At 50.3% G+C, this 20,455-nt stretch overlaps 4 protein-coding genes across 4 annotated transcripts; 3 read left to right on the top strand and 1 right to left on the bottom strand.

Moving 5' to 3' along the window:
• Positions 1 to 3,833: 3,833 nt before the first annotated feature.
• EPUS_07584 (uncharacterized protein) lies at positions 3,834 to 6,272 on the top strand (the record flags this gene model as incomplete). Its single annotated transcript, XM_007806420.1, has 4 exons — positions 3,834 to 3,985; positions 4,047 to 4,087; positions 4,141 to 4,570; positions 4,622 to 6,272. 4 exons carry the CDS (start codon positions 3,834 to 3,836, stop codon positions 6,270 to 6,272), a joined length of 2,274 nt encoding a protein of 757 aa, XP_007804611.1.
• A 986-nt stretch (positions 6,273 to 7,258) lies between these two features.
• On the top strand, positions 7,259 to 7,663 carry EPUS_07583 (uncharacterized protein; the record flags this gene model as incomplete). Its single annotated transcript, XM_007806419.1, has 1 exon — positions 7,259 to 7,663. One exon carries the CDS (start codon positions 7,259 to 7,261, stop codon positions 7,661 to 7,663), a length of 405 nt encoding a protein of 134 aa, XP_007804610.1.
• Positions 7,664 to 9,209: 1,546 nt separating this feature from the next.
• Positions 9,210 to 10,805, bottom strand: EPUS_07582 (uncharacterized protein; the record flags this gene model as incomplete). Its single annotated transcript, XM_007806418.1, has 1 exon — positions 9,210 to 10,805. One exon carries the CDS (start codon positions 10,803 to 10,805, stop codon positions 9,210 to 9,212), a length of 1,596 nt encoding a protein of 531 aa, XP_007804609.1.
• Positions 10,806 to 12,304: 1,499 nt separating this feature from the next.
• On the top strand, positions 12,305 to 14,123 carry EPUS_07581 (uncharacterized protein; the record flags this gene model as incomplete). The annotated part of the gene is made up of 4 exons (XM_007806417.1): positions 12,305 to 12,338; positions 12,395 to 12,499; positions 12,558 to 14,027; positions 14,080 to 14,123. 4 exons carry the CDS (start codon positions 12,305 to 12,307, stop codon positions 14,121 to 14,123), a joined length of 1,653 nt encoding a protein of 550 aa, XP_007804608.1.
• Between the last annotated feature and the right edge of the window lie 6,332 nt (positions 14,124 to 20,455).

The following is a 20,455-nucleotide window of genomic DNA, read 5'->3' as shown; positions in this document are numbered from 1 at the left end:
TAGAAGAATTACACCACCGATCTATCTTGGTTGTTTCGATCCTCGCGGCCGCAATCCCCAGGCGGGAGTTTCATATCATCCCGGTTGAACCATCATTCTCTAAAGGCCAAGAGCGACCGCGCGGATCAAAGGAGACAATACTGTAATGCTCCCAGCCCTATTTCTTTGATGTCTAAACGCTCACGGGAGTCTTCCTTCTCGTCCTCCTTAGACGAGTCTTTCGCACCTGTTATCGAAGATGAAGCTGATGCATTAGCGGGGCATCCTCCGCCAACAAAGCTCTGCCAAACCAATCCAGGCGTTTGGGCGACCCGCCCTGCGAGAGTGATGCAATGCATGTTAGCGCCGCATAGGGAGACAGGGTGCTTCGCCACCCAAGAAGAATATGAGGTCCATTACATCCAACAACATACTAATCGTTGCGCTACATGTTCAAAGAACTTCCCCAGTCCTCGATTTTTAGAGCTACACATCGAGGAAAACCACAATGCGCTTAGGGAAGCACTGGCGGCCAGAGGTGAGAAAACTTATGGCTGTTTTGTAGAAGATTGTGATCGAAAATGCTCAACACCTCAAAAGAGACGGCTTCACTTGATTGACAAACACATGTTCCCAAGGACATATAATTTTCGAATCGTTGAACAAGGCATTGACAAGGCCTCATCGATGCTGCAGGATGGTCGCCGACGACGAGTATCTACTGCGAATGACAGTCAACAAGTAGGCAGGCAGCGACGCCAGACATTGTCTCAGCTACATAATCAGCCCAGGGGCGCTAGCGAGGACAAGAATCATCCGACGGATGACAATTCTGAAAGCACTCCAACAGACGTCGAGCCTCGTAAGATGGTTGGCCCCGCTTGGCCCACAACAGCGAATGAGCCAAGCGAAGACCTCGTTGCTGACTTGGACAATGTCACACAGTCTCTGTCAGCGCTTCGATTTGTGCCCACAAGCGTGCTTCGAAAGCAGAACCAAAAAGGCAGACCTCCGAACAATAGCAACTAGAAGGAGGAACTAAAGTAGATGAACGCCGACGAGCTGCATGCTAGAAGTAAACGACAATTCGAGGTCACCCCCGATTGTGCTGGATGACTCCGGTTTCGGGGAGAGCATGACTTTCTCCGACCTGTACAGATGCAGTCCTTCTCATTCTCACGGCGCACAAAATGTCTTGACGCACAGACTCTATGGACATGGGTGGGGCGAGCAGTGAGAGGAGACGATCAGGTCAGGGAGTTATTAGGGGAAACCCAACTATTGGAAACCGACGATTGAGTTTCATTTAATCGAATGGATGGATGCATCTCTCTTCGTACTGTCCAACAATGACTGTAGAACAGCTACCAGCGCAGCATGAATGGCAACGACCACCACTGGTGTGCATGTTAAGTAGATAATCTATTGTGCAACCCAGCACCGCATAGCCATGGTTCTTGATGTCTCACAACCGAGCATTTCTGCTGAGTAAACGGTGATAGCCACCCATTGCAGAGAAGAGTACAAAGCGCAACGAGGCGTCTCCACATTTCAATGCCGTCGCAACAACTTGAATGATGGTGGTTAAAGTCACGTGCAAGGGGGCAATCCTACAAGCGAAGCAACACGAGCCCATTGAGCTGTGAATCATGCTAGTTAAGGCTGTAGATCTTCAAAGCGCTGGATATTCCTCCAAGGACACTGTACTTGTGTTATTCTTACCTCGCTCTCTCAACAAATTCCGACTGGATCACCGTGATAGCAGAACATGGGTTCGGGTGAAAAGTGCTGTGAGCGGTTAGAGGAATTGCCGAAACTAGGTAGGCTAGACTGCATATGATGAAACTTCCGGGAGTGGATGGTAATCTTGCGCCAGCTTAGCAATCCAGAATAGGGGCAATGCTTTCGACTTGAGGGAACCGTTCTCCAGCTATCGGCCGGCTGAAAGTTCCTGAGGCCTGTGCGCTATACCCCATCTGGGGGCTATGGTGATACAACCGACAACATGGCATTTCCTGCTAGGTCAAAACTCCTTGTCAGTAACCTACTCCGTACAAGCAGTGACACTGTCTACGGAGCACCAAAATCAATAGCCTCGTCTCTCTACCAGCCAAGAAAGCGTTTTTCGAACCGGAGAGGCCCACTGCCATACTACGTAGGGACAACCCCAGTCCGGCATCTACCGTGGCTTGCACAATCTCGGCAAAGCACCATGCTTCTTCCGATGCCGTGTCTTTTTTTCTGCGCCTGAGTCTCTTCGCCACTGGCAGATCATGACATGGCGATCGTAGGTCACGGATGCAACAGAATGTCTTACTCTGGACCTTGCGAGAGTTATTTTCGTGCCTTTCTCACCACTCACACCGAACTACGAGTACTTTGGTCCATGTCAAGGTGTCAAGGAGAAACTTGAGCAAGCGTTCCTTAAGCGATGATCAATTGCAATTTGAACCAAACCTGGTCGGTGGCTTGAGGAGATCTCGTCACCGCCGAGTTAGCCTCTTTCTACATGGGGAAAGCTTAACATCATCCAATTCTACTTCGACATGCTTTGCGTCTGCTGCTCATTCTGCCACTCGGCCAATAGCGTGCATTATCGTCTCTGGCAACTGCACTCGAGGAGACAGATCATTAGCTACCTGGTGGTGTGGCAGGTGTCATTGGGATTGGTAAGCTGGAACACTCAGCGGCAGGCCATGCAGCAGCAGAGGAGACTGTTGTGAAGCGCTGCCAGTTCACTCTCAAGCACTGTTTAAGGAGTCAAAAGACAGAGCAGTGCTCGCTTAGAGAGCTTCCAAGTAGGAGAAAGCTACTCGGATGAAACACGAAAGTAATAGTGGGCCGGCGTACTAAATTGCGACTGTCGGCGATGGATTGAAATTACCTCTGATATATTCTTGTTTCTTTCTCAGCATAGCGGCATGAGAAACGTGTAGTGGATTGGCGGTTGGTTGGCAACGCCCTATCAATTGTGGCCATCAGCAACCTCTTCCCTGTCTAACTAGTGAGCTGCCGCAGCTATGGAACTCTTTTCCTCCGTCAGTGACAAGTGTTGTCTCTCGCGTAGTCTCTCCCTCAAGTCAACGTACTTGACACCCTCACTGCCCAACCTCCGGCTCGCTGCGCAAAACTCTGGCAAATTCCAGCTTCTCTCGTTAACGCATTCGGCACTCTATCCTTCCGCGCTTCCCACTCCAGCTTCACACCACACACTCGTTTCAAGAGCTTCTCCTCAATCACGTCCTGTACCCGTCTTGTTGGATCTATCAGGATTGTTGCATGGGTCTTGCGCCTGAAACAATTGCTCTATTACCATACTGACTAGTATTGCGGTTGCCCCAGTGGTCTTGGCACTAAGCTTGCTTGACTGTTGAGAAGCCGGAAAACTGCTTTGCGGCAGGGGGAAGAAAAGGTCATCTCACCGGCTTTCACCTCGTTCTGTGTGGTCGTACATTCATTTTCATCAAATGTTACATTTTACAGCCTAGATCCGGTGCTTGCATTCACTCGCTCGTTTTCTCACAATCTGGATTGTGCCGCATTGGTCTACTGCGCTACCTGCGCTCCTTCTCTAAGAGCACCTCCACCAACTATCCGCGGGCCCTGCACCACCTTCCTGTGCGCCAACACATCTGCTCTGGGCTCTGCATAATAAGCAAGTGATTTGGGTTGGAGAAGTCATTGTTGCTATGGCACCTGCCCTCCCTCGCTTGAGGATCTTGTCTGGTGCGTATCCCTTTTTTATCCACTCACCATTTTCTGTTAGCCAAAGGCCTCTCCTTTTGACCCAACGAATGATCCAAGTGATCTTTACCTTCCCTTTCGACCTGCTTGCTTGATCTGAATATTTAAAAATGAGCTTGGAACTGAGGAGATACTGTGTAGTGGGCGGCAACGCTGTCTCCGCCTTTCTTTCGTGGCGCCTTCAGGCTACAAATGCCTGCGATGTGACCCTAGTATGGAAGAATGGATACCAAGCCGTGGCACAATATGGAATATCGTTTAAGTGAGTGGATCTGTCTCAGCCAGTCTGTGCCAGTCGCAAAGACCTAACTCTTGACTTTTAGGTCACTACGCTTTGGTAATGAACGGTTTAAGCCTCGACACGGTGAGCATCAACCAGGCTGCGTCCAAGGTCGCATTACTGACAGACCCCTGTAGTCGTGCAATCAACCGATGAAGCTGCCACAAGAGAAGCTGCGTTTGATTACGTCTTGCTCTGCGTCAAAGCTCTGCCGGATGTTTATGATCTGGCCGCCATCATCGAATCCGTCGTCACTCCTCAACATACCTGCATAATTGTGAATACAACCAATACTCTCGGGGTCGAGCAACATCTGGAGGAAAGATTCCCCAGCAATGTGGTCCTTTCACTCGTTTCAGGAGCCGATCTCATGCAGTTGGGGGCAAGCGAATTCGAGCATGCTGGGAATACAGATATATGGGTCGGACCAGCAAATACGAACTCTGCAGTGCCCGGGTCGATATCAAATGATATGTCAGAGGCGCTTGCCATGACTCTCGCTACCGGCCAGGTCAACTGCACTGTATCCCCGAACATTCGGCAACAACAATATGAACGCATGATTGGGTAAGATCGCCGATTATAACCGAAAGATTCTGCAAGCTCACATTATCCCAGGCCTATTGCTTTTCAACCCGCTTCGGTCATATTCGAAACCCCCTCAATCCCTGACCTTTTGGAAAAAGTTGGGGTTCGAGATCTTGTGTCTGGCGTGATCGATGAGCTGCTGCAAATTGCATCGAGCCACAAATGCGAATTCGCTTCGAATTTCAAGGAGAAAACCATGCAGAACATGCTCACGCTAACCCCAGAGGCGAACACGATGTTCCAAGATTTCACAGCCAGGAGACCCATGGAGATCGAAACGTATCTAAGAACTCCACTTAAATTTGCTGAAAAAGCTGGCATTCTGGTTCCTCGATTACAAACTCTATATGCCATACTACATCAACTGAATAAGAACAACCAAAGTCGACCTCCTCTTCTCACACCGGCAGCAGCTCAGCCACCACCTCGTGTCACATCAGCTCCCCCGCCACCAAGACCGCCCATGAATGGTCAAGGCCGCGGCGGCAGGATGTCCTCTGGTATGGGCGGGCAAATGCCGCCATCATCGAGACGTGGTCCTCCACCTGTCAATGGCTACCGTGGTCCACCGAATGGCTACCCTCCTCGGCAGGTGTCACGAAAGCCGTCCTTCGAAGAGAACAACCTAGATGAGTTCAGCCATGTCGTTCTGTATGATGACATCCCAGAAGGGGACGTTGCTGCTGCTCCTTATGAGGATATGCCTAATGGCGGTGCGGGCCAATCAGCCCTAGATTTACGCGAGCGAGAGATAATGCTGCGACAAAGAGAATTGAGGCTGAGAGAGCAAGAAATGGCAATGAAACGAGGAGGGCGCAGTCGTCGAGCTTCCCATGCTCGAAGGCGCGATATTGATGATGACGACGACGACGACGACTATTTCGATCCAATGGAAGGCCGGGGGCTTCCCCTTCCCCAAATCGACCCTGATAACTTTGACATGATGAGCGTCACCTCAAGGAGAACACGCAAGACACCAAGTCAAGCTCAACTCCGTAAGACCGTTTTCGAAGGGGGTAGTGGAATGCGGCCCGGGGGAGGTGGATTCAGTCGCCCTCATATGGGCCGTAATAGCGGCGGTACCCGGTACGAGAATGTGTCACGGCTGACTGACAACGTGCTGGACAATCCAATGATGAGCTACTCCTCGAACAGGTACGGAGCAGTTGACAGAAAAGAGTTGCACGAGGAATCTCGGGCAAATTCATTGACAGCCGGTCGAATGCAAGAGCTGGGCCACGGCGGTGGGCCTTATCCTGGGCCCCCAAGTCGACGAACAAGCCAGTCACCCGGCAACCCCTTCGGTCCGATGGGTCGTGGCATGGGCCGTCGCCCATCACCTCCCGATGAAAGCCACCACCTGCCCAACGGAATGCCCAACGGAATGCCCAACGGATTACCTAACGGGACAGGTCGACCATCTCCCCCAGGTGGCTTGAGGGCGCCTGTGCCGAGACATCCGCCCGGGCATGGAAATGAAGCGCATCCGCAGCAAGTCGAGCAACAGGTCGGAGTGAGCAAACCCTTCCCGCCTCTTAAAGGTCCTAGCAAGAGTCTGACTGGAAGTGCGAGCGCTAGCGCGGGGAGTGGGGATAGTGGAAGTGCGAATATCGACTCCTCCGAACCCTCTGCACACAGCAGCCAAAGCAGCTTCGCTCCTCGACAAGCAGGAGCTCGCTAATCGATCACATCGGGGTCGTTGTAAGGCCGCCTCCATGACCACGCGCAACCTCCCTTTCTCATCCTCTCACGCCGTGTGGTCCGCGCGCAATCTTCTCCTTGGACTACCAGAAAAGTACCACCTTCACCATCCGCACTGGCTTGTATACTTTACAACGACGAACCTTTCTCTGCCATCAAAATATTCTTCTAATACGGCGGCTTGGCGATATTCACGACCCCATCAGCAGAAGACGAGGAAAGAGAGATGAAGAATGCTCGGCATAGGAGGAATGTCAGCCACCTTCATACATACACTTCAAGAGATGACTGGTCCGGGATGATTCGATTTTGCATTTCCCCTCCGCGGTTGGGGAGACGCAGGCTCTATATGGTGCCGTGCTTTAGCTAATCCTCTCAGTCTGGGTGGTCCACTGTATTGCATATTCTGGCGAGCGTACATCCACAGACTTGAGCGTTGTGTGTTTCTTCCCTTCAACGTTGCCATCAGCATGGACTGGCGTCAGGAACAAAATCGGCCGCCTGTTGCTGTGGCATCCTAATCAATGACAAATAATATACTGAAGTTACCCAAAATACTTAGAATAGGAATTGGACTGGTTACTGCATGGTTTTCGGAGATTCCACCCCTACTCGACCCAGGCAAAGGCTGTCATGGATCAAATATCATTGCCAATTACTAGTAGACCCCAAGCTGACGCGCCAAGCTCGACCTGATTACTTCTGTATTTGTAGTTGGATATTGTGGCCATGTACGGAGATGTAAGGGGTCTATGCCGCACAAGATGACACAAATAGAAAGTCGTGATCGCTGAACTCATCTAAGGTCTGGACTGTGCTCATGACAATTCAGCTCTGCTCTGCTCTACGAAAATCTGCCACCATCACTTCCTCTGCTTCCTTTACTATCAAATATCCAACCTCAGCTCCACCCCAGCTCGTGGTTGATATCTACGCTCTGCAGAATCTCAAGGCTCTACATTCATCATGCCTTCTCCATCAACAACTCACAAAGCCCCCAGCAGACCCTCGTCCGCCTTCGCCGCGGCAACCTCAAACCCTACCCCTCACACCACCACCAACCCCACTACAGGCCCCTCCTCGATGTCCTCCTCGTCCAGCAAATCCCGCCAATACGCACACCTCCACTCCCAGCTCGCGCAGTTGAATGCCCACCTCGCAGATACAGAGAATCTAGTGCGTATGACGGCGGTTCAGGCGCAGGATATCCGATTCCTGGGCGGCTATGTCGGTGCGCTGTTCATGGGAAGTGCGAAGGTGCTGGGGGAGGAGAGTCTGAGGCAGGGTCAGGGCCAGGGCCAGGGTAGAGGTAAAGAAGCTGCTGGTGGTGACGGAGAGACTTCAAAGATTGGGGAGCAGCAGCGGCGGTGACTGACAGGGGGACTTGTTAGCGTTGAGGTCTTGAGGGATAACACTGGATTCTATGAGGTGATATGGACGGATGAGATCGAGAGGGAGGCTTAGCATTTGCTTAGGCTTGAAGATGGTGAGAGGCAGGCTCGGTGGATGCTTTGAATGCCGAGTCCGGCATTTTCATTCGTTTACGCCTACGCATTTCAGTCTGGTGAAGATCTGCCGATGAGCATGCGAGTCGCGAATTGAGCTTACAAAACGCAGGTGGCAGGTTTGCAGGTCAGAGAGCGTAAGCTGAGGAGCAAGACGCCATCAACCGCTGCATCAAAGACCTTCCGTCACCGAGCACCGAGCACACACCGTCTGCAAGAACTGCCTCGGGAAATAAGTGAGAATCGGAAAAGTCAAGGTCCTGCCCGCACCTCCACCGCTAATTCCCCCCCCAAAAAAACCCTCCTCACCCGCCCTGTCTATGAGGTAGCAAGACGCTCAGCGAGTCTCGCTTCGCAGCCAGGGCAATCGAGCATATGAATCCGAGATGCGCAATCCCGGAATCCCACAAGCCTGCCTCGCTTCTCAACAAAGCAGTTTACATTGCTACACCGCCGCCGGATCTCCGCATTGAGAATTCTGATAACTCGATCATATTCACAACGTTGCAAAAAGAGAAAAGGAGGGAGCGGAAGCGGTACGAAATCCCATGAGCTATTACTACGCGTGGGACGTTGGGGGGGGGGCAACTGTTTAGGTCAGAGGAAGACGGTGAGAGTGCCGGTTCGGAGGTTGCCGGGGACTGTTTTAAGGATGAGGTGCCTGATCGAGTTGGTGGAGGGGTGGTAGGCTCAGCTATCCCTTCCTCCTCTAGATTATATGGTTAGTGCTAGAAGCTGAGGACGGCTTGGAAATTTCTTATAGCTGGATGACAGTGACGGCTGCGATGGATGTCCATTGTGGGAGATGATAAACATTCTAGAAAGTCGAGGACATGGCTCTTACAGGGGTAAAGACTACACTCTACGGCTCTCGCTCGAGTGAGCTGGGAGATCTCAGGATAGCGGAGGAAGACTGAGAAGAAGGCAAGGTAGTTACCCCTGGTAATCATGGACTACAGTGTTCTTTGACTAGGAAGAGCCTGCAGTTAGGTTTGAGACGAGGAGGTTGTGCTAACAGCTCAAGGCAGGTGACAACTTTGTGTCTCTGCTATACATTGTGTAGAGTAGCCTGATGTGAAGATCTCCATGTTAAGCTTGACACCTGGGTCTTTCAGCCCATTCAATGCTCAGATGATGACGTCCTAGCTCTTCATGCATTGCAAAATATGTTGCCAGACCGAGTCCAAACGTAAGCTGATCCCATGGGTAGCCTCTCGCGGAGCTAGTGCCCCATTCCCTCTTCCAGTCTTCACACCCTCAGTCTGGTACTTTACCTTCCTAGACTTACCTAGTCATTAATTTCGTGATGGTAGGTCGTTCACCCAACGATCTACCTCCATCTGCCAGCCCACTGATACTCAATGGTGCATCTTCCGCGGACGCCACTATTTCCGACCTTGACACTTGAATCATCAGTGACCTGGAATGCCACCCGAGTAATAGTTGCACTTTGCTGCATGCCGTTGATTTCCTTCTCGCAGAATGGTCTTATAGTCAGCAAGGCAGATCCAGCAGAACTCGTGTCGGCATGCGCGACATGTCATATGATCACAACCACTTGTCTTCTGGATTACTGCACCACATTTGGCATTCGGGCAAGTCTTTGCTTTCTTATCAAGGTACTTCGCAGACTTTTCTTCGGCGCGTTTCAATTTCTCCATTCGAGCTTTTTCTGCCTTATCCGCCTCTGCCCGTTTGGGAGCATCTGCTAGCCAGACACGGTACTCTTCGCAGGTTTGGCCATGGTGGTGGATGAGATTGCAGCCGAGACAAGTGTTCCGTTGACAGTCTGCACATGTTATGTACTCGGAGGCCAGGTCGTCTTCTTCCACGAAACCCCCGCTCTTACAGCCTTCATGTGCACATAGACGGTAATCAGGGGCACTCTGTAGCGTTTTGTTCATCTGCCACTTGTCATATCGGCGAAAAATGTCTGATGGTGCAAATCGCTGCATATCACCGTGGTCCAATACAACACCACAGCCGGCGTGAGGACATGAGATAGAATCCCAGCTTTTTGTGTCTGCTTGTGCGGCAATGTGCTGTTCCCAGCAAGCAAGGCAGATCTCTGGTGCATGATTGCAGTCAGAGGCGACACTGACCTGGAACTGGAGCAATGGGTCTAAGTCATCAGAACAGACCTGGCAGGATGGCCTCTCCCCAGATAGCTCGTAGTTGACAGGTTGGAGGCCAACACCAAAAGCGATGTTGTCTCTGATGGCTATAGATGTGCCGAATGCCACGGGAGGGGGTCCCTGCGCTCTGCCCTCCAGTCCTAGATTGTTGTGCACCTTTTGCCTCTTGGCTCTGCCGTTAGCAAAGGTCGACTCAGCCTGTCTCTTACGACGGCTGCCCTTATCCGCTTCTCCATCTTTGCTGTCCACACCGACACCTGCCCTCTTTCTTACCACTTTAACAATCTCCACATCGGAGGAGTCTGGCAGGTCGCTGTCGGCTGCTCTTTTCCGCCGATTGATGCCTTTTTGAGTGGCGGGAGGCTGCGCTCGCCGTGGTCGAACAGGGTCCCCTTCCCCTTCCTCCGATTCCTCATCCTGGTCCCATTTATAAGCTAGATAGCTTCCGCCCTCATTCTTCCTCCCCTGGGGAACGGGCGCAGGCTCGTAAGCTGGTTCTGTTCCAACCCTCAGCCTTGCTGCACCCCTCTTTTTCCTTGCTAAATCGGCTCTCTCCCTTGTCGCATCTTGCACCGCTTCCTGCACAAGTGCTTGCGACCTCCAGTTCTGTCCAGCCACAGCTTGAGCTAGCACCTCCAAAGCATTAATTGTCCTTTGCAAAATTCTCCCTGGGTTGTAGCGGAGGTGGACCGTCTCATAGAGCTCCAGTTTCGTGGTGTTGGTGGAGGCGTTCCCACCAAGAGTCTCGATCATTTCAACTAGATCCTTTTTCGTCCATTTCGTATGCTTGACACCAAAGAAAGTCAAGGGTAAGTCTTTGTTGACATATGGCAAGTCGCCCTTGGCTACAACCTCAGGTTCAGAAGAATCCATATTTAGAAACGTGCTATTCAGAATCCGAGAACCTGATAGATGTTCGTTGGGTATGAGAAGAACGACCAAGCTGCTCAGCCTTTCGGATCACAACCACCGTTCTGCACAAGAAGTTTGAACTAGCTTCAAACGGTGGGGGCTGGCTTTGATGTGTTCCGGGAAAGACTGCTCAAAAGCAGCCTTGAAAGAATCAACGGCTTTGCAGAAGAGACACAGGCAAACCAGAACCTGATCCAACTCTCACGCCGAAATAAGACACAATCAATTGGGTACGCGATTAGATATCGCTGTCTCGAGAATGTTTGTATGATTTGGACGCGGCAACTTTGGCCAAGTGTTGTGCTTCCGCAAGGTATTCGCGTCAACCTTTGAACAAGTAAAATGCAAGAATTTCAGCCTGTGATCTTAGAGTAGAAGACGACGACTGTCGGTAGCAACTATTTTCAACATACCGAGCGGCCTTGGTTGAGCAGAGGCCAAGAAAAAGACTTGTGTGACAAATTGTCCAGATAAGGCATTGGTAACATGAAAGACACTTTGCACGTCGCCAAGGATAAGGTTAGCACCTGATGTATGAGCTGCGTTGTGGTAGCTTCAACTGTACCATCGCAAGGGGCGGGATGATGGCGAATGTAGCACCAAATGAGATGGGATTATCGCTCACGGATTGAAAGATAATAAATTTAAGTATTGATATGACCGGACTGGCCCAGAGACACAGAGAGGCTGATGAGTTGAAGTGGGGGAGTGGTCGAGGCAGGAGCAAGATCCGGGGTAGCAACGGTCTTGCAGTACAGCCTTCTCTGGTGCGCACCCGCTGCTCGCCCCTTTCAACCTGTTGATCTGGATTAAGTCAACTGGCCATGAACCCAGCACGGCTTGAAACCACATCCTCAAAAGGCTGCAAAGACCTCCACGCCGGTACTGGCACAAAGAACCAAGGCAACGGTGGCGGTGGCGGCTATCAACGCTCTCAAACGAATGCTCTACCGATTCTCCATGGTTTCGCTCAAGCCCCATTGAGAGAACGAGGGAGATGGCTACCACCTCTCTAGTATCAACGTCGATGTGTTGTAGCTAGTTGAAGAGCAGATGCTGTTTCTGGAGGATCGAATTATGATGTCAAATTGCATGAGATACTTGTGACGGGAATATATTGGAGATACCATCTCACGTAATGTGCCATCTACGGTGATCTCCACATCATGTGACCTTCTTCCCATATCGCTAGTACAATTTAGGTTAAATTAGCAACATGTGAAAGTCAGAAATTTGCAAACAATGACATCACACTTGGGCTGCATCGCTCATGATCATGCCAGGCAAGAGTGATAACACGTCTGCATGTCTGCATGACCCGCTATTTAACACTTTCTACTTCCTTGATTCTCCTTCCACAAAACTTTTTCATATCCCTCCACCTTGACAAGTCAACTTCTCACCAGAAGCAGTTGAAATCTCCAAGCAGTCAAACTCATACCCAAACTATCCTCTTCATCATGTCTGACACCGGCCGAAAGAACATCACCGACCGTAAGGTTTATTGCCATCTACAGATCTCAGTTCACCCACTGACTTTTACTTTACAGAAGCCAAGGAGAAAGCCACACCCGACTCGCAGAAGTCATCTGTCGACAAAGCCACTGAATCTGCCTCATCCACAGCCGACAAGGGCATTTCTTCGGTCCAGCCAAGTACATTTCCTTTACAGTTGCCTCACTTCTCACCTTGTCTAACCCTCCATCTGATTAGGTGATAGCAAGTCAGCCACTCAGGAGCTATCTGATACAACCCGTAGCAATGCCGACTCCGCTCAGGAAGAAGGCAAGGGCCTGGCTCAGTCAATGACCGACACCGTCTCTGGAACCGCTGAGTCAGCTCAGAAACAGGGCAAGGACCTAGCTCAGTCTGCATCCGACACTGTCTTAAGCACTGCCGAATCAGCTCAGAATCAGGGCAAGGACCTAGCGCAGTCTGCATCCGACACTGTCTCAAACACTGCTGAGTCCGCTCAGAATCAGGGCAAGGACCTAGCTCAGTCTGCATCTGATAAAGCCTCTAGCGCCGCCGAGTCCGCTCAGAAGCAGGCCAGAGATATAGCTCAGTCCGCATCCAACAAAGCCTCTGACGCCGCCGAGTCCGCTCAGCAGCAAGGGAAAGATGTCGCTCAGTCTGCATCCGACAAAGCCTCTGACGCCGCCGAGTCCGCTCAGCAGCAAGGGAAAGATGTCGCTCAGTCTGCATCTGATAAAGCCGAATCCGCTCAGCAACAAGGCAAGGATGTCGCTCAGTCTGCATCCGACAAAGCCTCTGACGCCGCCGAGTCCGCTCAGCAGCAAGGGAAAGATGTCGCTCAGTCTGCATCTGATAAAGCCGAATCCGCTCAGCAACAAGGCAAGGATGTCGCTCAGTCTGCATCCGACAAAGCCTCTGACGCCGCCGAGTCCGCTCAGCAGCAAGGGAAAGATGTCGCTCAGTCTGCATCTGATAAAGCCGAATCCGCTCAGCAACAAGGCAAGGATGTCGCTCAGTCTGCATCCGACAAAGCCTCTGACGCCGCCGAGTCCGCTCAGCAGCAAGGGAAAGATGTCGCTCAGTCTGCATCTGATAAAGCCGAATCCGCTCAGCAACAAGGCAAGGATGTCGCTCAGTCTGCATCCGACAAAGCCTCTGGTGCCGCCGAATCTGCTCAGCAGCAAGGGAAAGATGTCGCTCAGTCTGCATCCGACAAAGCCTCTGGGGCTGCCGAATCCGCTCAGCAGCAAGGGAAAGATGTCGCTCAGTCTGCATCTGACAAAGCTGAATCTGCTCAGCAACAAGGCAAGGATGTCGCTCAGTCTGCATCTGATAAAGCATCTGGTACTGCTGAGTCTGCATCCGACAAAGCATCAGGAACTGCCGAGTCTGCTCAGCAACAAGGCAAGGACGTCGCTCAGTCTGCATCTGACAAAGCATCAGGCACTACCGAGTCTGCTCAGCAACAAGGCAAAGACGTCGCTCAGTCTGCATCTGATAAAGCCTCTGGTACTGCCGAGTCTGCATCTGATAAAGCCTCAGGCACTGCCGAGTCTGCTCAGCAACAAGGCAAGGACGTCGCTCAGTCCGCATCCGATAGCACCTCTCGCAACACTGAGTCAGCTCAGAAAGAGGGCAAAGGTATCCTACAGTCAGTAACCAACACTGCCTCAGACCTCATTGATTCTGCTAGCAAGGCTGCTACTGGTAAGCAGCTATCTTTTATTCTTGTTGAACCAAGCTGATCATCACTTGATAGATGCTGCGAACAAAATTTCCGAGTCTACCAACACGAAGAAATAGGTGTTCCTGGCTCTCATGATCCTTCACGCACGCAAAGGTCCTAACCCATCGCGTTGATGACGCCAATTACATGGTTTCAACTTTCCAGTCTTGCAGTGTCTTCGGTTTGCAGGTGATCAGGGATGAGGAGATAATGATTCACAACATGGAAATAAATTGACGATATTGTCAGGTGCTGCTCTGACACCATCATCATGCCTATCCTGATGGATCTTCCAGAGCTTTAGCAAAAGTCTAGTTAGATCAATCCAGTGCTAGGCATACATGACAGTTTCCTGGCTTTTATTGTGTGAAGTTGTGTTCTTTCTGCTACGGATCAATGTCTTGCCAATCCATCCAGTAAGCATCCATCCCTTGACCCAAAGTAGAGAACAAAATCAATGAATGGTGGCGGAAGGGATCATTAGTGCCCCACCAGTTCGACGCTGCTGCAAGGTAGATCTCCAGAATTTCAACATGGCTGCTTAGTAAATGGTGGGTTTGGTAGAATCTAGTTTGGTAACTATCTAGAAAAGGTCACTTTTTGTGGAAGCGGGATTCGAATATGCTCTGTATGTGATTCCCACTGCAGACTGGCACTGAAGACTACTACATTGGGAGTGAAAGAGATTTACATTTATCTCGTGAATGCATCACTCCGAGGCGATGATGAGACAGAGCATCCACTTCGAGCAATCAAATCAACGGAAGTACTCGCCTCCTTCTTCCAATACCTTCCACCAGAGTCTAAGATTTTGAAAGTGGACTTCAACAGTCTGCCCGGCTTGGACCCTCATTCCACCATACACTTCCGCAGAGCGTGATTTGGGTCTCCAACCAGAGAGGCCGAGAGCTCAGTCCGGCATGTTTTCACCAGCTTGGTACACGTACGTCGACCCCCTATCCACCTTTCTGGCGTAAATTCTGACCATTGGTGGCTGAAACTCAGTGGCGCAAATATTGAAATTGGTCTTAATGAATGACAGACACCCATCTCAACCTTAAGCTCGTTAAAGATGCTTGCTAGATCACCTTTGGCTTACAGGTTCAGACTGATGAAGTGGATGAAATGGATTCTATCTATCCTCTGCAGAATCTATCTAAGAAGGAAAAGCAGGCTAATCTACTACTACTTAGTAGGCCGCGCAGGCAGTTACATGATGCCAAGGATTTGGCTGTACGGAGAGTCAGTGAGGGGTACATCAATTAAGTGTGGTTCGAAACCCATCAGCGCTGTCCTTTTGACGGAGTGGTTGATGTGTCCCTTTTCTCGGAGTACACGTATGGCCAATTCCAACACAGGCTTGTTTTCGACTGCAGCACTGATTGGGCACGATTCACCGAGCCGTGCGTTAATCTGCCAATCATAAGCTCTTATTCGTCATCGCGTTTGCAACAACCAATGAGAAAAATGTCAGAATTTACGCCAGCGATGGCGGGTCTAGTTCATGGGGAGGAAAGCAGAGGCCTCAACATGAGCAGGATTTCCTTGAAAATTGAATTCTGGGTTTGGCACCAGGGAGCTGTCCAACCAAGAATAGCTTATAATATGTAGCTCTTTCATACAAACTTGGTCAAAGTAACTAGAAGACTGAAAGCGCTTTAAAGGCGAAGCTTCCTGTAAGCAATGCAACCGGTGGGTGACTCCTTGCCAGACAAGGGCTCCAAATGACGTGTTATTGGTTCTTAGCAAACTAGCCAATGGTTCGTTATTATTAAGACCGTCAAAGGGCGATTGCCACATTGATAGTAATTTAGACAAAGCTTTCAGAGCGCTTCTTCCTGCTAAGAACTTGATTGGTGTTGCCCTTGGCACATACTTTGGGTGCAGAAGAGCGACACTAATTCTGTTAATGGACCTCGGCCTCCCCTGCAATCACGACCCTTCTCAAGACGTCTTGATAAAACCAAGCACCATATTCCTGCTGCCCCTTACCACCACCTGCCTATACCAGACGTGGACGTGCTATCTTGCACGTGTCTCATGCCACTACATACATATTAGGATGTTTATCCCCGTGCTCGAACGCCACAATATGAGCAATAGAAACCAACCAATTCGCACGAGGTAGTGGCTTGCAACAACGGCCACGATTGGTGCAAGCATGGATATGGCCCCAACCATCCAACCCATTTTCTCGATATCCGAAGACGTTGATTGCATGACTAAGACGGACTAAGCTGTCTTCACAGATCGACAGGCTCGCTTACAGCATGATGGGGCGGTCAAAGGCCAATCGTCCCTAGTTAGATGCAAAGGTCTACTAAGGTAGGAGGCAGAAGTATTCCTAGCACGTTGCTAAGAACGACTAGTAACACTTACGTTGTCACCACGCTTTTTCGAAGCTTCTCTTGTCAGTATCCACTGAAGTGACTTGTTTCAGTACAGCTAACTCATGGTCAGCTTAGTAGTCACGTAAAGTAGCTGTTTTGGGAGACAAATACTAGCGCCGTGCTAGAAATACTTCAGCTCGATACTGTAGTAGTGGGACTTAACGGAGAGCTGCAGGGTCTGGCGATGGTCTGGCGATGGTCTGGCGATGGTCTGCAACGATTATTTGCTCACGACTCACGACTCGTACTGCAACATCGGTCTCAGTACAATGTACGAATTAGATCCTCTCTTCACTTTGAGCTCACTTCCTAGCGCTCCAACCAACATGAAGGAGTCTTCCTTACCTCCCAAGTGGAGATCTCCGAATGCAGGATTCATCCCCTAACCAAAGCCATTGTCAGACGTAGGAGGTTTGGCGGAGAGAAACAGTCGCACTTCTTCAGCAAGGTGGCATTCTCCCATAACCAAGGATGATTAGGATTGTGGAAGCGTCACCTTGTACAAGCACAATGGTCCGTTGACTCAAGTGTCCAACAGAAGGCAGGCTTGACGATGCTACTGGGCTTCTTTATTGACTAGGCTGGCGCTGTAACTAATATTAAATGTATGTTAGGCGATAACATCGTTACACCAATGCTGAGCTAAGTATTGCATGCAAGTTGTCAGCGCCACGTGTAGGATCTGCACCCACATGGTTCCTTATGACAAATGACCACACACCACAAGCATCCTCAATTCTGAACTTTTAGGATGATACGGGTAGCCTCAGAGGACCGGAGTAAGTCACGGGTGCAGAGTTGCACCCATGAAACCAATTGATAGCGTCAGCTTAGCTTTATAGAAGTTGTAACCAAAGGATTCAAGATAGGCTGAGCGACTTAGCTGAAGCACTACCTAAGAACCCTGCCTGTGGGAAACACAACCATTCGGTGTCACAATCTTACCGCCGCTTCCACCCAAGAGTCAAAATGGCCCAAAATCTTAGTTGTGGATCCGCGCTTGCCAAGTAAATACCGGCGCACTGGGACGTTGGATGCTTATTGTCCTACCTGAAGTCCACCCACTTCAGTGTTTCGCCCGGCGTGTCGAAGGTTTTCATTGCCAGGCAAGGTCGCCTGGACGAAGGACACTCACCCAGGAGTCGTTTCCATTGTCCAACGGCATCAAGGGAAGCCAGACATTGTATGACTGCTTTTTATCTATCATTTGCGAATATCAGTAAAGTTGCTAATATAGTACGAAGTGTAGCTTGAGTGACGGACGATCTCATTATTTATAGTCATTTGCATCAGATCAGACTCTTAATAGGGTTCTGTGGGAAATTGATAGAAAATGAGGCGATGACGCCTAAGGGCACGAATATCATACAAGCTGTGGAGCAGGCTTTCGCTAACTGACATCCACCCAGCTCTCTGGCTTGGCCTTACCAAGTAGGCAGAAGCCCCGGTGTGCGAGCTACCTCAATCTGCCAGTACTACTCCGTACATAGTACGATGGAGCCCTGAAGTAACGTTAGTCTGATACTAGTAGCGGTTGGTTTTGCTATGGTGGTACAGTGTTGTGATTCGTCATTCTTGAGCTTGTTTTGTGTACAGCCACTCAGACAAGTCGGATGATCACATCTAACTTCTATTTGATATAGCTGTTCAGTACAGAGCGTGTTTACGGGTGCAGATACTAGCGCTGATCTAACATTACTTCCGGCTTCACTCATACGTAGTAGTAAAGTGGTAACGAAAACGCGGGCATCCTCATCCACAAATAGGTGCGGGCGCTGCTGCACGATGGAAAGATTGAGCCGCTTCGTGACATGATCATGGGTCCAAAGCAGGTCAGCCTATCTGCAGGCCGGTGGATCAATGCTGGTATTAAAGGCAATTTGTACGTCATGTTCCCCAAGAATAACGCCTCCATTACTCTTGACCAGAGTTATTGTAGTAGTTAATTTGGACGGCAATGACCTACTTCCAGTCACCGATAAGCCAGACGCCGTTGTATTGTTCAGCGGCCAACGCCACACCAACAACCGGGATTGAAGCACTCAGGCCAAGATTGGCTTGGTGCAGTTTTTGAATTCACTAGCTGACATCCGCCAGCCAGGCCCCAGACATCCCATTGGAGTACTAAGTTTGTGATCGCCAGTAGCTTGATAGGGCCGAGAACTCACGAGATCCGATTAATACATTTACTACCGTATTGTGAAGAAGTATCACAAGATCTAATCTGACCACTTCGTTATGGACCATTTACCGGTCTGCCAGATCAGGTTCGGGTCAAGAAAACCCAAAATCTACAGGGAAGGATTCCAGGAATAAGCAGGGCAAAGCCACACTTGGTGTAGGCCAAGCTTATTTACCAGGAATGGAACCGACACTCGGCTCACTCTTCCTCTAGTATGCATGGCGTGGCTGCCCGTTTCCTACAATCCCACAATAAATGGGTATTGCCAACCCCCAGGATGCCCGTCCTGACCCATTATGCCCCACTAACGCATAATGGGCATTTGGCCCCTGGGTCTGCCAATGGGAAGCATATTTCATCATCTTCACTCCGGGAGGCGAGCCCTTCGAACCTGGGAGGTGAAACCGTCGACGAGAGAAGCTAGACGATTGTGGCCAGAAGCTTGAAACCATCACGGCCTAGATTTATTCAATTAACTCTCATCTCTTTATAGTCGCGAGCGTTGATCTGATCCGAATGCATCGCACGAGTCAATATCCAAGCACCCAGAACAGCAATAATTGACGAGAGGATACTAGTTCCGTCTAGAAATCCTATCTTGATTCCTCTTGAGTCTTGACGTTCTGGCATCACATTCTTGCTCATCTGAGGCCTCAGCAAATGCTATGAATCTATGGGACTTCTGGTAGGTCAATCTCGTTTCAGAAGTCGGACTACCTGGCCGATCCTCAGACCGCCGACCCGAATAGGCCCCTGCCGGACAGTGACGGCCAACCTCCGTCGTCATATACAGGCTCAAATTGATATAACTGATTGTATCGCAACATTTCCAGACATTTTTGTGCTTGAGAATGGAGAGTTGCTGTGATTTTTGCGATCCACAATTTCTAACACTAACTGTTTAAACCACCCCAGATTGGGGTCTCTCCTACAGCGACGGATTTGGCGGTTCTGGCAGTAATATTTGAACAGAGTATTTACTTAAACTACCATACTCTGTGCCCTGTTCCAAGTACGGTCACCTGGTGCCACGTGTCGCATTGAAACGGTCTCACCCCATATTATCCTCACCTGACATTTAAAGCCGACGCCGAGATCGCACCAAAAGGATACCCGAGTCAGAAACCGTTGTCGTCTCAGCCCTTTAAACCATGCAGGATGACTATCGCATTGTCAAAGATGTCAGGACGCAGTTAGCGTTAGAGCATTGAATACCCGCTCCTCCTGGTTGTTCTGTCATGGAACCGCATTCCACGTTGCCGGTTAATGAAGGAACCCCAAACCCTGTAACCCCTGCATCTCTCGACACCGGCGGTACCCAAACCCGCATCCTAATGTCAAAGGGGCAGCCGATAAATTCGCCGTCAATAGCGCGTCGAAGGGGGTCTTCAAAGCGGGGGACCACTTCTACCGTCATCAAACGGTCTGCATCTAGTCCCAATGTGCGTGCAATGGAGAGCGGTGAAGGATCAAGTATGTCTATGTCAGACAAAAGGAGGAATAAACTAGGATATCACAGAACGTCAGTCGCTTGTGGTCAGTGTGCCTCCCAAAATTCCCGCTCCGTTGCTGCCAAGGGCACTTGTCAGGTCTGTGGCTGACTTTGGAATATAGGTCACTGTCGTAGACGCAAAATTAGGTGCCTTCTGGCTCCCGGGGACCCGCAGGGAAGATGTTCGAACTGTATCCGGCTCAAGAAGGAATGCAATTTCTATCCCGTGGATCAACAGCCCCCACCAGATAAGACAGCTCGATCAGGATCAAAAGCTGAAATTTCCTCATCGAACGGCGCAGAGACCTCCGCTGCTTCTTCACCAGCCCATCACGCAGGAAGCCA

The sequence above is a fragment of the Endocarpon pusillum genome (genome assembly GCF_000464535.1).
Source record: "Endocarpon pusillum Z07020 unplaced genomic scaffold scaffold5444, whole genome shotgun sequence".
Taxonomy (NCBI): Eukaryota; Fungi; Ascomycota; class Eurotiomycetes; order Verrucariales; family Verrucariaceae; genus Endocarpon; species Endocarpon pusillum.
Note: the sequence above shows the minus strand (reverse complement) of the source record. Positions and strands in the feature narration are given on the sequence as shown.